This window comes from Mchenga conophoros, linkage group LG16, assembly GCF_057382185.1.
Source record: "Mchenga conophoros isolate Kocher_MC1m ecotype Shallow Benthic linkage group LG16, M_conophoros_male_GT1.1, whole genome shotgun sequence".
NCBI lineage: Eukaryota > Metazoa > Chordata > Actinopteri > Cichliformes > Cichlidae > Mchenga > Mchenga conophoros.
The window spans coordinates 16,648,974-16,665,606 of NC_140541.1; the positions used below are offsets into that span (position 1 = coordinate 16,648,974).

Here is a 16,633-nt window from a genome sequence, read left to right on the forward strand (position 1 = left end):
ACTTTACATCGCAGCAGGACAATGGCTGCTGTCACTTTAAGTGCAAAAGCTTTAACACATTGAATCTGACACAATTACATCACAAAGAGGCAGGCTCTTGACGAAAGTGTGAAATATTAGAAATTAAAGGGGGCTAAATATACTAATTTGGTATGAAATAGAGAGCTATAATTGCGCTGTATCTGGAAGTTATCTTTTAAATGATGACATATGGATTTCCCTTTTTTTTTTCCTTTCTTTTTTTCGGGTGGGGTGGGTGGGGGCATCAAACTGTTTCAGATCCCCGCAGTGACTGAATGACATTTAATTAAGGAGAAGTCATTATTTCTCTTGCTACATTTCCTCTTATTTTTGCCCTTTCACAAAATATCAGTTCAAGTAGACTAATCATACATTAAAGAGTTAAAGGGACCTAACTTATTCACAAAACTGAACATTCCCCCACTTTTCACAGCAAATTACGTGCAGCATTTTCCTGGATAAATTGGGACCTCTCCCACTGATAAGGGCGGTTCTGAGCAGATGCAGCTGAGGCGTATTAAAGCATTACGTTCGAGTAATAATGAGGATATTCAACCTCTGTGAGGTGTCTTGTATCTGGGTAAACACAGATAGCAGACAGTCTACAGAGGTTATCGCTGGAGCGCCCTTCCCCAAACACATACTGCACCCCCAAGGCTAACAAACAAACAAACCATTAAAAATGTACAAGGCTTATTCATAAAATGGATTGATTTGCCCCGTTTATGACTATCAAAGGAGGGATTCCACTGCTTTTTGTGGTTTTATGACTCATTAATGCCGCCTGAGTTGTAAATAAACAACTTTTTTTTAAAGTCTTTTTTTTTTCCACGACCTTACAGCTTAGCTTTTTCGCTATTTTCCAGCTCTATCCCACGCGAGTTTTACCTCTTTCCCTAAAAGCATCACACCCACTAAAAGTCAAGAGAAAGAACAATATTATTTCTACAGAAAACCAATGATCTTGACCTAGTGCTGTGGCCCAGATGGTGAGCTGTATGTCTGAACAGCAGGCACAGAAACACTAATGTTCATAAACTGAAGCAGCGTGTGTGTGTGTGTGTGTGTGTGTGTGTGTGTGTGTGTGTGTGTGTGTGTGTGTGTGTGTGTGTGTGTGTGCAAAGGAGGGTGAGAGAGAAAGGGAGTGGGGGGACAACAGAGGAAGAGAGCAAAAGTGAGAGCCAGAGAAAGAGAGGGAGATTTATTGTCTCATCTGAGCCCCTGTACCTTGTATTGTCCTTTCAGCATCTGTTCTCCCACTGCTGCGGTCACTCTCCATCTCAGGGGTCAGAGATTCTGAGAGAAGAGAGGGATCACCGCCGTTAAACATCCCTGACATCCACCTATCACAATGCCACTTTCACAGCATCATTCATTCAAAACAAGAGACTAAGATGTCAATCTCTATCTAAGCCGCATGCGTCCCGTTTCTCGCTTTAATTACCAACAGTGTTTGGGAGGGTGGGAGAGAAAGAAAGAAATCCTTGATTTAACACTTTGAAATAACAATCTTTTAAACTAAAAACCCCAGCGTGGCTTGATGAAATAAAGCTAGCAAAGCAACGTTACACCTGCACCTAATATGAACAGTCGTGTTTTGATTTTTTTTTCTAATTGCCTTAATAACTCCATACTGCGCACCGCTAGTGGCAGACCAGTGAACTAATGATAAAAGAATGCCACTTTGATACGGCTGAGCTTGTGCATTAATGACTGACGCATTGAAGTGAACGTTTCTTTTACAAATGGAACTGGGCTTCTGCCAGCTTAGAGCTGTCAGATAAACACAGTGATCAATAATTGAGGAAATGTACTTGTACCTCAAAGGTGCTGGAAAGGTGTGCTTGTCTGTGTGCTTACACCGGGATACATCCCTGTGTAGAGTACTCGTTAGAGCTGAAAACGTCAGCCAATCGGCTTGCAGATAGAGAGCAAAATAAATCATTTGGAACTATTTTGTTCATCAATTAATGCTGATGTTGTCTGTTCCAGCCTTCTAAACGCGTGTCATAGTCAGCATAATGTATTTTGCCTCTGACAGAACAAAGGTAATCATGTAAAGATATGTCACCATGGATATTTTAGACATGTTAAATGACTAATCAATTAATCAAGAGGTAGATTAAATGATAATTGAAATGACTGGGTGCTGTAATAGTAGTAGAAGGACATAATGAGAACAGAAAGCAAATGTATAAGTTGACTGTGGGAAAGTTGCAGTTGAAATGAGATAGCAACTAAAAAATATTTGATGTGGATAAATAATAGATCATTTTTGTTTTGTTTTATCACTTTTCCTCGGGAAGAATTCCAGCATTTGATTTCTTTTCCTTATTTGTCCCTCTAAATTCCACACTTAAGTAGTCATGTACAGCAACACTGTCTCACTGTGGAGTGTCTGACCGTTGAGTGAGCGCATGCTGTCAGAGGGCGAGGGCTGCTTCAGGGTCTGCTCGGCCTGCTCTCTCCTTTTGGATTCATACTCCAGAGCTTCTTGGAGTTTCCTCTTGGCCTTCTTCTCCTTCTTCAGACGCTTCTGAATGATGGCTAAGACGAGGAAAAGACCACAGCGGGAAAATAAAATGAGCTCTGGGGCAAATTAGCGGTGCCTTATTTTCAAATGAAATGTGATTATCACCATACTCTAGCAGAAAGATGGTAATCTTTTTTTTTAGTCAGTGTAGCACACTATTATGGAAAAGGGAAACTCAATTAATCCTAAATATTTTATTATATATAAAGATATTTCCTTAAAGAAGAGATTCTGAGTAAATACTCACTGTGACTTAGTAAACTGCTAGAGGGAATTAAAGCTAATTGAAAAATTTATTGGGATATTTTTCATGAGTTTCTCTCATTAAACATAAACGATACAGTTAGCATATGACTGTGATGCATTTTACATGAGACTGAGAGTAAATCTGTATCGAGTGTGTATTTCCAATTATGTTAACAGACTAAGAGGGGGAAAACCAGAGCTATGCTATCACATTATGTGCAGCCACAGAAGCACACAGAAGCTTATGTCTGCTTTAATCAGAAGCATTAAACATACATGGAGAATTGCTTATATACATTCAGGAGCGATCATATCTACATGAGCACAGGCCTGTGAAGTCTGAACATGAGAACACTGTACACAGTTGTGCACAAGCCCACCCACCTGCTCTCACTCTCTCTTACACACACACACACACACACACACACACACACACACACACGGCTGACAGTGCCAGGCAGTCGTCAGGCAGTACCTCTGTTCTTCTGCTCCATGGCGAGCTGCTTCTCCAGAGTCTCCCTGAGCTCCCTCTCTCTGAACAGCTCCATTTTCAGCTCTGTCTTCTCCAGCTGCACCTGCTTCTCCTGAGCCCGCGCATTGTCAATTGCCACTTTGAGCAGGCCCTGCACACACGCACACGCATACAGAAACACACACCAATGAATATATACACAGCGAGATATACAGCAAAAAAGGGATGAGTGGGGGGGCAGAGAGAGAATGATGTGGTCTATTTAAGAGCTTCAAGATGAAGTGACAGCAAACCACACTGAAAGTATGTCACAGCAGCTCTTTGTACTGCCCACAGCGCTGAAGCAGAACACAGGGCCAAAAGCTGACTGCTTCTACACGTTTCCTTTCAGTCAGACTGTCACCTGAACTAGCCTCTTACCCATGACGGTGCCTTTTAGTGCAACCTTTTGCTCCACAGCTCTGGGTACAGATCTACAAGAGTGTGGGGTAGTTATTTTCTTTCTTCTTCTTCTTTGTTTTGTTTTTTTTAGATACAGAATACTGATGTGAGTGCTGCATATGTCTGACCCCTTTTGGTCAAAACTGTGAAATACAACTGTTGACAGCTTTAACAAGTTAGAGCTAAAGGAAGCAAACGTTAAGAAAAGGGAAGTTTGTCAGAAAAAGAAGAAAAACAGGAAACACTTGAGATGAATTTGGTTAAGTAGAGGGTAAACGATTACTATGGACAACACCAGCTTATTCTCTCTCTGCTGTAACTTTACAGACTTACACAGCACAGCGGGGGTTCATAATACGAACAAAAATGACAAGCAACTCATCATATACTCCTGACTGTCCTGAATTACATGTTGCACAGTTCTGTGCACGTATAGAAGTGGCACTTTCATCACAATTAGTCCCCATCCACATGCAATTATATCCAATGCACTGGGCTATAGCGTACTAATTGTTGATTCCTCTAACCCCAATTTATTCTAAGTTGCTTTATCTTAATTTTCTGCTTGGTTTCATTTTGTTGATTTGTATATAAATATTCAATGCGAAGATCATTATCAAAGATGACTTAGAGGAGTGTTGGGAGCTCGCAGTGGGTTTACTTGTGCCTTTCTAATTACCACGCAGAGCCAAAAGAGAAGCAGGACTCTGGTGCCAACGGTACAAGTGCAACGAGAAGGGCAGCAGCGTACACACATCATTACACTCAGACAGAAGGCAAATACATTCATCTTTCTGACTGAGGGTGTTTGAGTTGCAGCTTAAATGGAGTTCTGAGCAGATAGTGCTTATGGTCTGCAAACTGTCCATTCAGATCTTCGTGTCATGAAGTTTTCTCGGACAAAGAAATTAGCTCTTACTCTGTAACACTGACTTATAGCATCAGAAGCCTTAATATTGCAGAGAAACTTAAACAGTAGAACATACTGACAGAGATTTTGTGAAGAGCTTTAAAGGTACAATAAGAAATGTTTTGAGGTTATTTATGTACATCGCCTTTCTGCCTGTAGCTAGACCTGCCACGTACATAGTACACTTTATAAGTTACTTTTAATTTAAAGATGACAAATTGCTCTTTCAAACTTTATATGACCACTTAACATTTTTACATTTGTATTTGCATCATTTCTTTTTTAATTTGTTCTCACTTCTTCACATCTTCACTTCATAATCATTCTTCACCTCATCTCCTGAACTGTGAAATGTGCTTATTTATTCCTAATATTGTTGCACTTATCACTGTCCTGAGACCCTCCTGTCTCCGGACACCTGACAACAAGCCGGCTAAACAACAACAGCAGGTTATAAGCTAACACTGTGGTACGGCGGTCACTGTAGCTAGGATTATGAACTTGAATTGGGAGGGATAAAACAATATTCAGTTGACTGCAATCTGCTGACATCTAGTGGTGACATTTTACGCACTGTACCTTTAAAAATCTATAAGAATTTCACATCCTTAATATGCTTGTCCCAGGCACATAGCTCTAGCTGTGAACATCGAAGCTCCACCCACCTACTGTTCAGTTTGCAAGGGCCAGCCAATCAGAAAAACTTTCTTAAAGGCAGTGAGGGTGAACTGTGGAATTCAACTAAGGTCCGCGACGAGATACAGTAAGTAAGGCTTAAAAAAAACTATAAATCCCGCAAAGCTGATCTAGTAGGGTGCAGCTGGAAACCTTTCCAGGCTTTTTTAAGTCTGACCACGTAGAGGCCCTCATATCTGAGGTCAAAGGTTCAACGCAAAGTTTACTACAAGAACACGAGTGAGCAACAATACCTGTATGTTGGTAAGGAGAGTCTCTATTGATGACAGGCCGTCTGGGAAGAGAAAAGGTGAAGGGAATCCCGGAGGCAGGGTCTGTCCAGCCAGTGACAACCGCTCGTAGCTATCTCTTGCTGTTGGAGTGCACATTGGGTTGTCCTCTGCAAAGAAAAACAGTAACAACAAAGACTGATTGATGATTACTAAAAGTTGCTCCACTTGAAAGTAAGTGGCCATATATGTAAGCAGCTTTTTTGTTGGTAAGCTAATACATATTGATCCTGAATCAAGTTGACCAGCAGCAATGGCTGGGCCTGTATTGATCTCTAGGAGCCAATCCCAGCTATCCTTTCCACTCAGAAATATAGTGGACAGATTGCTCCCTTGGACATTCCTTCATATTTTTTTGCCTCTTCTCTCAGCCTGAATGGTGGAGTTGAACAATATCAACCAGGACATAAATCCAGCTTCCCCCATTTAAGAGATGTCATGTGGACTCCAAAAAATCAGAAGCAGGCCAGCAGTTTGACCCCAGCGGCTTGGGCTTCCTTTATGTATGCACGCATGGGTGACTGTCAAACTTAAGATGACATCATCCTCCATTCATCACCGGCAGAAGGGTAGGGCCCTGCCATCTGCTGTCCAGCCTCTCCACCGGGCCTCAGAGGAGGAAGGAGGAGCTTTAGAGGGAGGGGAGAGAAAGCAGGAGGCAGAGCGGCAGAAACACGTACAGCCTGGTCAAACTAAAACAGTATGTCAGACAGTGCCGTTTGCTGCCCCATCAGATCTGACACATGTTTTTGCCCAGTGAGCTTTTTATCAAGCCAGGAATTTCTAAGTGTTACCATCTTGCAGAGAGACACTTTATTAAACACATCCAAGTCTAAAAAGGTCTCCACAGGAAGCCTGCGCCATCAGCTGTTTAATTGTTAATTTAATGAAAGGGGGGGGGAAAAGTTTTATTTGTAATGTGGAACCCTGGCTGTGTTGTGCACAGCACCTCTCTGCTCTCATCCAGTATTCATATCTGTTTATGTGGCAGGCTGAATCTTGAACAAACAGCGAGCGGAGCTGAACAGCCCTGCCTCTCCCTCCCATCAATATTCACCAACGCCAGCCAAGTGCTGGGAACAGCTGGTCTTACATTAATTAGTTTAAAGTATTTATTTCACCCATCCTCAGAGCAGATTGAGCAAAAACATTGGAGATTATTTCAAGCATCTGCAAATGCCCTGGAAACATCTCACCGCCAAAAGTCGAGTGTTAGGATTCACAGTTTAGGTTTGTAATTTGGAGATCTTTTTTTCCCCTTCTCCCCCCTTCTCTTCCTGAGTGGGGAAGATGGTGAAATATGCACCGCTGGTCCGTGGAGAGAGTAAACAACCTTTCTCCTTTTTCAGATGGAGTTCACTCCTGTTGATTAATTAGAATGGATGGTTGCCTAATGGATTAAAATTTGTTTATAATTTGACTTCATAAAAATAATGAATTGCCTACTTTTAAGAAGCCACTCCTGCGGTAATTTATTTTGTTTGGTGCAATCCTGTCTGCATTCCGAGGTGGGCGTCTGGGTTGAGATATAAAATGCACCCTCCCTTATACAGTGGCACGACATGAAAGTCCCATTTTATCTCAATAAAGTAACTAATCAAAGATCAAAAGCATTACAGTTGGCTCCAGCTCAGGTTGATATAGATGTATTGCGTGCATTATATGCATGCATCACCCACCTCCAATAAAATCTCCATAACAACTAGAGACGTTAGTAGACCTCGGGGAAAGGTCTGCTGTTGTAGCTTTGTAATTGATTTGTACTGTAGGCACTTTGTCCCTTATTTAGTGTTGGCATTAATCATAAATCATTGCTTTAACAAACTCCGGCTTCCCACTCAGCAGGCCTCCCCTCCAACACAATGTTGGATCACAGAGAATATTTGATGGCTTTGTTGCAGGGGAAACAACCTGTCATGCTCTGGGAAAAGCAAACAGCGTGTTTTGTTCGACAGACTCAAACTACCGTACAGCACCTCTTGTCAAATAACATTTCCACCAGGAGCTGCACATAAATAGTGGCATTTTCACACACACAAAAAAAAAAAAAAAAAAAAGGTGGGGGATTTGGGGGATCTAATAAGTGGCTAATTTCATCAATATAATCAAAAGTGGCTTAATGAAACTCAAATGTAAATTCCAATGAACACGATGTAAATCCGCTGGTTTCCTCTGCTTCCAGTGTTAAAGCGCCCCCAACTCCCCCACCCACCCACCCACCCAACATTTCTCTCTGTGCCTGGCTGCAAATGCTGGCACGTGTTTGCATGTTTATTTCTCACCATCGCTCCAGAATCATTGACTTCAACTTAATTACAGCGACAGGCGTTGGAGTGATGGGGGCCGGTGGAATGGAGTACTCTGTTTCCAGGTGATATTTCTGCACTAGCAAGGCTGCCAACAGCAGCTGTGACAGCCTCTTGTGCTTACCGTACGGTAAAGGTACAGTTAAGGCCCCCCGACTATGAAATACTGTGTGGAAAAACACTCGCAGGTCACCCCTGTCACAAATAACATTTCATGCACAACTGTTTCGGTGGATAATAGGAGCCACAAATAAAAATGGGACGCTGTAAATACAATGCATTCTGAATGAAATGCCATAATTTAAAACAACGTGTCCCCCCCACCACCGCCGCTGCCACCCTCCTCCCCTCTCCATCCTCCTCCTCCACCCTGTTCTCAATAGCTGCAGAGGGAGTCCTTGACAGTGTGCTAGCAATGATGAATCACCTATCCAGTTAATTTTCTCACTCCTCATGTGTTGTGCTGCTAAAACAGGGGCCCAGGAATTGACTTGACAAACTATGAATGTAAAAAATATCACTTGGAGGGATCTGGGCTTATCTCCAATTTACATGTTATTAGATTTGTGTTGCAAGCAGCACTTGGACCTCGCAAAACTGAAGCAAAAAAGATGGGGCACATGATAACCAGAGATAAAACATGTCTAAAACTCACTTGAAAGCCTTTGAAACATTTGATGGAAAGTCGCAGGGAGTGGAGGGAAGCAGAGGAAACTGGCCTGATTTAAAATGTGACAGACACACATTGCAATCTGTGGTAAATCTAGAAGAAACCTTGGGAAATTTAGCTGCAATCTCTGGATAAATAGCTGTAATTGACCTTGGGAGTTGAAAATGTGCCATATGTTTCTGGTTTCTGTGTTTGAAACTGGGTCCCTCAGGACATTTCAGCTGAGTACTCACACGAAGGCAAGCGTGAGCAGGAGGAGAGGAAGATACGGGGGGGGAAAAAAGACACACAAAAAGAGTGAGCGAGAAAGAGGACAGAAGGATGCCGGCAACAGAGAGATAGATGTTTGAAGACGGAAGACGGATGGATAGATAGGTGAGGCACGGTCTGAGGTAGAGGAGGCTGCAACAGAAGAATGAAAGAGTGACAGAGACGTAGAGAGATAGTAGAGAGAGGGAAAGAGAGAGGGAGAGCAGAGGTACATTTGGCTGGCCAGTCAGTGTGATATATTGACAGGTGAAGCCTTTGTCCTTGCAAACCTGTGTTCCTCCCAGCAGGAGAACTGAATGCTAAACCTGGAGGTTGTCAGCACAGGAAACACAAAGCAAGGCAATGCTTTTTCACTGCACAATTACATTTGATTTGACCTGCCAGGGCTGCGGAGAAAACCAGCCTCCTTCAAATGGAGTAGTTATGACCTCTCGGACAGCCATTAGCAGCAAACACAGCATTATTCAAGCTGCACTTAAAGCGCTAGGTTCAGAAAAATCTTGTCAAGGGAAATATCTGTCTTCTCGTACGAACGTGGCGATGCAGAGCTGGGCAAAAAAAAAAAGAAAAAAAAAAGGAAGTTGCATGCAATTTGAGCACTTGAAAAAAACATGAGCCTTAGCTGATCTTGCACATGATGTCTGCACTCTGGAGGAAAGGAAAAAAGAAGAAAAGTCAGCTGTAACTGCGAGAGTTTTAAACAGGTAGCGTAGCATGTCGTATGCTGATTCTAACAACTGTAACCCCTGCAAATGCGATAAAAGCAGGTTTCATTTCCTCGCAGAATAAAATATGTACACGATAGCTTGCGATCAGGAAGATTTGGATGGCTCGCAAGCATGCTCGTCCTAAGCAAAGTGTTTGACGAGCCATACAGGACAAATTCTTTCGGAAGACTATCCCTTGCATATGCCGCGCATATGTGTGTGTGACACGCCGTATATGCTGCGAGGAAAGAGGAAAGGCTCACATGCTCGGATGTATGCAAAACTCTCAAGCGGACATACACATTCATTACACGCACGCACGGCACACACACTTAATGTGCCCTCATCACATTTAAGCTAATTTCCTTTTCATCACGGAGAGAGGAAAATGAGTGTTTGCCCCATCCCTGCTGGGGGACAAAGTCAAGAGCCCCGGTCGGTTTGGGCTAGATTAACAGGTAACATTTGGCTCCCACTCTCTTATCACAGCATGAAAATCAAACCGCGTGTTTTTCCTCCGTCGCTCTCTCTCCCCTCCCTAATGTTCCCTTCACTTAGAGATGAAATCGCTTGCTGCACAAACCCATTTGGAGAGAGGAGAGAAGGTGAGTGGGATAATCAGGCTGGCCACTGGGCCGTGTTTCCTAAATGCTCTCCAAAACATTACTGTGCACAGGCATAAAATTAGCACCGGGACCTTAAAATGTTGACATTTAGCATGACTTTTTGGAGAGTGACACCCTCATATTTTCTTGTAGGATATCATTAAATTTCAACTGCCCTATGGCTGTGCCTTTCCATTAATAACCAATTCAGTGTGTCACTTCTCCCTCTCTCGCTTTCTCTCCCCCCTCTCTCTCTCCCGCTCGCTCGTGCCACCTTTTTAAAGTAATGAGTCCATTGCTTTGCTTTAATAAATTGAATCGTATTCTCAAGGCCATATGAAGATAGAGCCACAGATGGACAGGCTGCATGGAGGAAATAACCATAAATCCTTTACTGTCACAGAGGCGGTCTGAGGTGACAAAAGAAGAAGATCGCAACCCTCGATTGGGATCGCGCCGAGATTACAAAAGACACAGTCAAAGGTTGATTCTGTCTGTTAAAACTGTGTTCTCCTAGCAGGGACAAATATACCCAATGACGCTCTTGTCGCTGATGCCGGCTTGTGGTCAAACGTAAGAAACAACACAAGGATCAGAATACTGACAGGTGCTTGTCCCAAAATGTTTTGGAGGGTACGCTGTGCATAATGGCACAGATTACACTGTTATGGTGCAGTTAAGAGAGATTTTGTCCTTTGTTTAACTATTAGCTTGGAGAAGGAAGGGGAGGGGAAAAAACAGGGAGAGAGAGAAATGGAAACAGCGAGAGCAAGAGGCAAGGGAGCAGGATCTGTGTTGACTTCCATTCAGGAGGAAGATATCTTGTCTTTTTATGCGGCCCATGTCATATTTATTGCATAAAGGTCAGAGTGTTCATTTGTTCAAAGTCAGCGTTTTCCCTCTCTCCTCTCCTCCATGTAATAAATGCAGGGGCTATGTCATTATCGGACCTCTGAGGATTACAGGCTTGGCTGACTGTGATGACTGCATAAAAGCATACAGGACTTTTGTTTCTGCCAGCGCACAGCTTCAAATGAGCTCTTAAAGAGAACAGTAGCGGAGGCAAAATGGCATTTTGTAGAGAGAGACGATCGCAGTTCGGATGGACAAAAGGGGAAAGGAGCGAGTTGGTTAAGGCGAAAGATTGAGGGGCTAAAATCCTCGCTCTTGGTTTTAAGTCAGGCCAGTGGTGGCGGAGCAAAATAAACTTGTGGCTCAGAAAGGGAAATGACAGGAGGGGGGCTGACTTGAGACTTGAATAGATTTCTGTAATTCACCTATCGACTCTGAGCCCAAACTGTCAAGAAGATAATGCTTGGAGAAGGACATCACTGCGAGCAGCTTTGAAGGTGTTTAAACTGTCTTTGCATATTGACCTCTATTGTCCGGGCCCATTTATTAACAGAAGAATCCCAGAGATTAAACTGGCCTCAGCTATCGATTGGCTATTTTGCCCAAATCATTCACATTTCAGAGGGGGGATCATTTGTACTGTACACCCCGCTAAGCTGCCTGACCCACTAATCATCAAGCCATTTATTTCTCTCACTCTTTGTTTAGTTCTCCTTTGTTTGGCATTTATTAATTCATTAGAGCAACTTCTCATGCAGCTTAACTTAGACGGTGACTGGGGAGTCCTGTTTCCAGCCGATAGCAACTTACATTCCAGCAAAATATGCCACCGAATATGCGCCCGACATCACAATACAGATGCCAATTACATATTGATAATTAAGCATTCAAACAAACAAACAGAGAGGAAATCCCCCATAATCACCAGGTTTTAATAGAACAAGTATTAGCTTGGCGTGGTTGGCCAGATAGCCTGCTGCTAGATCAGAGCTTTGCTGGGTTTGGGAGGAAGGGGTGGGGTAGGGTGGGGAAGCGGAGGAGGGGTAGTGGGAGGGGGGAGACACATTGGTGTCATTGCCTGGCATTGCAATCCTACAGGGAGAGGCTCTGCCGTTCTGCCGCTACTGCTGAATGACTGTCGACGACAGCTGGCACTAATCCAGACTGGATACACTGAGCTGCTTTTCTTTTCTTTTTCTTTTTTTCCCCTTCTCTTTTTAAATGAAGATGAAAGAACAAAAGAGAAAATGGGAAAATGTAAACTTTTAAAGAGGGCCTTGCTTAGGAGCACTTGTTCCGCGGCTGCCTGGTGAGGAAGCGGCAAAAAACTGATGCAAATCCATTAGCGGTCCTGTTTTCACAGTAATAAAAATACTTAAGGGGTTTTAATAGGAGCGACGTGTTAAACGTGTGGAAATCTGTTTTGATAACATTATTCATAACAGTGGCTTTGCGCTGTGTGAATTAATAACACTTCATTTACAGACGGAAGAAAGCTGGCATGGTATTTCCAGTTAAAGAGATTAATTTTTAAAGACCTAATTGACAGGCTGGGGTTAGGCAGGATAAGCAACAGACTATAAGGCTGCAGCTGCAAAGTCAAGGTGACTGGAATACTCAGAGAAAGGCTTTCAAAAAGCAGAATAGAGAGGGAGGGAGTGAAGAGAATTAGTCCTCGAGCACTTTTCCCTCCGCCCCCCATTCTTCCTCTCTTTATTAGGAATGATTTACTTTCTCAGTGAAAGGATATAAAAGCTCAAGTATAGCGGCGTAATTATCGCCGAGTGAAAATTTAAAGGTTTGACTCACAATGTCCTCAAGTCTGCGAGCAGACTGCCAGACGATAAGAGTGACTGTGTTGAACACTCGGCATCCAATCGGTTGTGCTTTATGGGCTTTGCCAAGGAAGAGCACACAAACAGCACTCAGCTCTGCAAGTCTGTAAACATGATGGACTGTGGCAAACTACTAGGGCTGGTGTTTACCTTGGCAGAGCCTGGCCTTGGCATGTTGGTAGCATCGCTTAATTACTGTTTACATGTAAATATTAAATTATACAAACAACCCCACAGAATGTCTCGGAAAGCGCAGAAACACACATTCAGGGTCAACCTTATCTGTCTGCAACAGTTGCCGCCGCTACGATAGGCATTGTTTTGAATCGCAAATTTTCTGCATTGTACATAATCTTCATAATTGTTTAGTGCTGTTGTCCAAGGGCATTCAGGTAAATATGTTCCCATAATCTGCATAATAGCAGATGCTCAGATATGTAAAACGCACCTTGTGTTCTCAGAAAGAAAAAAAAAAGACGGGGTTATTGTTCAACAACAACAGTTTCATCAGGATAAAGAAGCGTGAGCATTAACGTCTCCAGTCAAGACAGATAGATGATTGCTTTGATTACGGGGCCCTGCTTTCCTGACGGTCCTGAGCAGCATATATAGTAAAGCACTGGTGCCTACTGTGCATCTCTAGTATGGCTGAGTAAAGCACTTGTTCATTTGCAGTGAAGGGTAACATGAAACAGGCCTGAGCCTTCTGATGGACAGGGAGATTTCACCTTCGCCAGTGAATGATAATGCATTATTAAATTTGCCTCTCTGCTCACTAGATACACTTAGCTGACCACAGCATATTTATCTCCCCATCCGAGGCTCACGTCTTGGCAGGAGAAAGCATTCTGTCACTTTTGAGGCATTTCAAAGATTAAAAAGAACCTCTCTCTTTTCAACGTTCCTAAAAGCATCCCCCCCCCCCCCCCTTTTCAGTGAAATGTGATTAGCAAGAGATGGTGTCACGCAATGGAACATTCATGAGAGGGGAGAACAAATATCCAAATGAACTCCCATGTCCTCGAGGAATAGCCCCTCTCTGCACCATCAGCAATCTCTCTCTCACACGGGCTGAGGAAATTTGATTGATCCTCTATTGAATTATTTTTTTGCACTCTTTCATTTCAACAGGACGCACTGACAAGTTGTTTGATCATAAAGCATTATTGTCTGCCAAGTCACATTTCAGGGCTGTGATGGCTAATGATCTTGCCTCCTGACTTAGGGAAAGTCAGGTAGTCAGCATGTGTTTGAAGCTCGCGATTCCAAGGACATCGGGAGGTACTGAGCAAAACACTATACATTAAAAGTCAGGGAGATGAGAGGGAAGGAGCTCGAACTTTTAATGATACTGTACGGCGATACCATCGGTGTCAGTGGAATATTTACGAAAAGAGCACAAAACTGACGCCGAAACTTTTGCCTGACCCAGAGTCCCCCGCCTGCCTTTTTATCATTGCAAATGCTTATGCAAAGAAGGAGCAGAACAAAGACTACAAAGGCTAGAAATCACTCTTTTGTCTTTTTTCATCTTTTTTTTTCTAAACTACGTTCCCCTTTCTCTCGCTCGCTCTCTGTACACGAACCCATGAGCATCCACAGGTCCTTGGCCAAAGCAGCTGTATGGAAACAGACTGTGATGCTCATACCTGCTCGTAGAGCTGGGCGATAGAACGATAACGATATGTATCGCGATATAACTTTGACTCGATAGAGAAATTAAACTATCGCGATAGACCTCGCCGCTCTTGTCCTCAAGAAAAAAGAAAAAAAAAAAGAAGGTCAGCCAATCCAAATTAAGTAGCGCAGAGCCGAACCAATCACAGCCGCAGCATCACGTCGCGTGACTTGTTACGTACAGCACAAGTGCCAAGCCGCACGTGTGTTTGTTTGGGAAGCAGCCAGCGGGTAATGGAGGAAATGAGTGTGCCGACTAGAAAAATCAACCGAGCGTGACCGAAGAGAAAACAGATGATGGTTCCAATGCCGGAGAGATTGTCGAACGGAAGAGCCATAGAAGTTCCGTAGTGTGAAGGTATTTCGGCTATTTCAAGTCTGACAAAAAACAGAGTAGCATGCACTGTAAATTGTGCCGAAAGCAAGTCGGGAAATACAATAAACTGGTGCATGCGTCACACTGTGCGCCACGTTATTGTTTCGGTGAAATGAATTTCTACAATACTGTTACTGTTAATTCTACTCTCTGCAGTGTTTAATAAATGCTTACATATACACAAAGTTACTGTCCGTCCACACATACGACTCGGTTCTGCTTCTATGCCCCAGCTTTGTTTACTTTTTCCCACCGAGGCTTCTAGACTTCTGATTGGCCAACATTTCGGCACGGTTAGGAATCTAGCGCCACCTGCTGCTTTGGCATGTTCATAGCAGCGTTTTCCTTCATTTCTGCCTTTATGTGTGGACGGGATTATTTTTTAAAACGAAAACGGAAAATCTCCGTTTTCAAAGATACCCGTGTACGTGTGGACGTAGCCTCAGTCTCTGACTGGAAGCGCTAATTCGTCATTCGGCTTTTGTCAGACTAAAGTAACTGTTAAAACTGTTTGAAAAGCTAAGCTATACAACAAGGAGAGATTGAGAATTTCCTTTTAGTTCTCAGTTTATTTGATATTGACAAAAGTTAGTCAGTTTTGTCTGTGCTTCTGTAAAACAAACTAAGATTTATTTTTAGAATTAATATTTTGTTTCTAAGTGGAATTGACAATTTAGTCTGTTTTGTTTGTTCTATTTTGAAACTTAAACGCTTTAGTGGCTGCCTTTTGTGTAGTTTGCAATATTTGCCTTTATTTATCTGAAAAAGTCTCATGTTCCTTAAGTACATCTACCCTGTTGAACTTATTATGGGAAATAAATATTTAAATAAAAACAAGCTGCTGATTATTTCACATTTTACTTGTGAGCAACGGCACATTTAAATCTTACAAATATAGTTATTTGGCTTATATCGTGATAGATATCGTTATCGCCTGAAATGAAAAAAACATATCGTGATATGAAAAAATCTCATATCGCCCAGCTCTACCTGCTCGGTTTGATCTTTGAGAGTGCGAGCTGGGGCTGCGGACAGTGCGCCTAAGCAGCGTCCTGACAAACAAAAGGCGAGACAAATCAACTTTGTCCATTGTGGTCACACCAGTGCACGGTGCATCGCCGACTGCTCGGATGATAGCAGGTATAGGAGAGGATGCACCACCTAGGTGACATAATGCACCACAGGCTTCCATTTATGCTTGAGAGGAGATTAGGAGCGCATCTCCTGTTGTGTCAACAAGTATACATAACATTCACCAGTGAAGTGCCAATATCATATTACTAATGATTCAGCCGCTTTTAAAATATGGTTTACAGAATCGCCTTACATACTGTACTTGCCTCTGCACGTCTTGTCAGGCATTTTTAGCTCGGTGCAAAAGAGATGTGGCATGTTTACCTGCACTTGGGGGTGGGGGTTAGAGCTGTTGATGGGAAATTGCTTAAACTGCCACATGTTTTTTTTCTTCTTTTCTTTTCTTTTCTTCTTTCTTTTTTTTTTTTTTTTTTTAAACAGAAAACTCTTCAACATACATACTGTACATATGGCTTGTGTTTCAAACACCTTTTCCCCAAGGAAATAAAATGATAGCCAGTGTTTGATGTCCAAAGTAAGTTTACAGCCAAAAGGCTTCTGTACCTTTCAAATTTCCCCTTGTTTGTCAGCTACCTGCTGTTTCACGAGACAGAGGCTTGTCGGAAGCTATCGCCGCAGACTTTCTGTTTGAAGCAATTCAATTAGTCACATG

The 16,633-nt window shown here is 42.8% G+C and overlaps 1 protein-coding gene across 3 annotated transcripts in view; it reads right to left on the bottom strand.

Annotated features, from left to right (window-relative positions):
• dachd (dachshund d) overlaps positions 1–16,633 on the bottom strand; it is a 92,137-nt gene that overhangs the window by 3,262 nt on the left and 72,242 nt on the right. For 2 of the 3 annotated variants that reach the window (XM_085250409.1, XM_085250408.1), the window contains exons 7-10: positions 5,553–5,698; positions 3,276–3,423; positions 2,425–2,568; positions 1,249–1,317 (exon numbers count right to left, since the gene is read on the bottom strand). In XM_085250409.1, coding sequence (XP_085106535.1) covers positions 1,249–1,317; positions 2,425–2,568; positions 3,276–3,423; positions 5,553–5,698 — 507 coding nt within the window. The remainder of the gene's footprint in view (positions 1–1,248; positions 1,318–2,424; positions 2,569–3,275; positions 3,424–5,552; positions 5,699–16,633) is intronic. The other variant, XM_085250410.1, reaches the window with a different exon arrangement.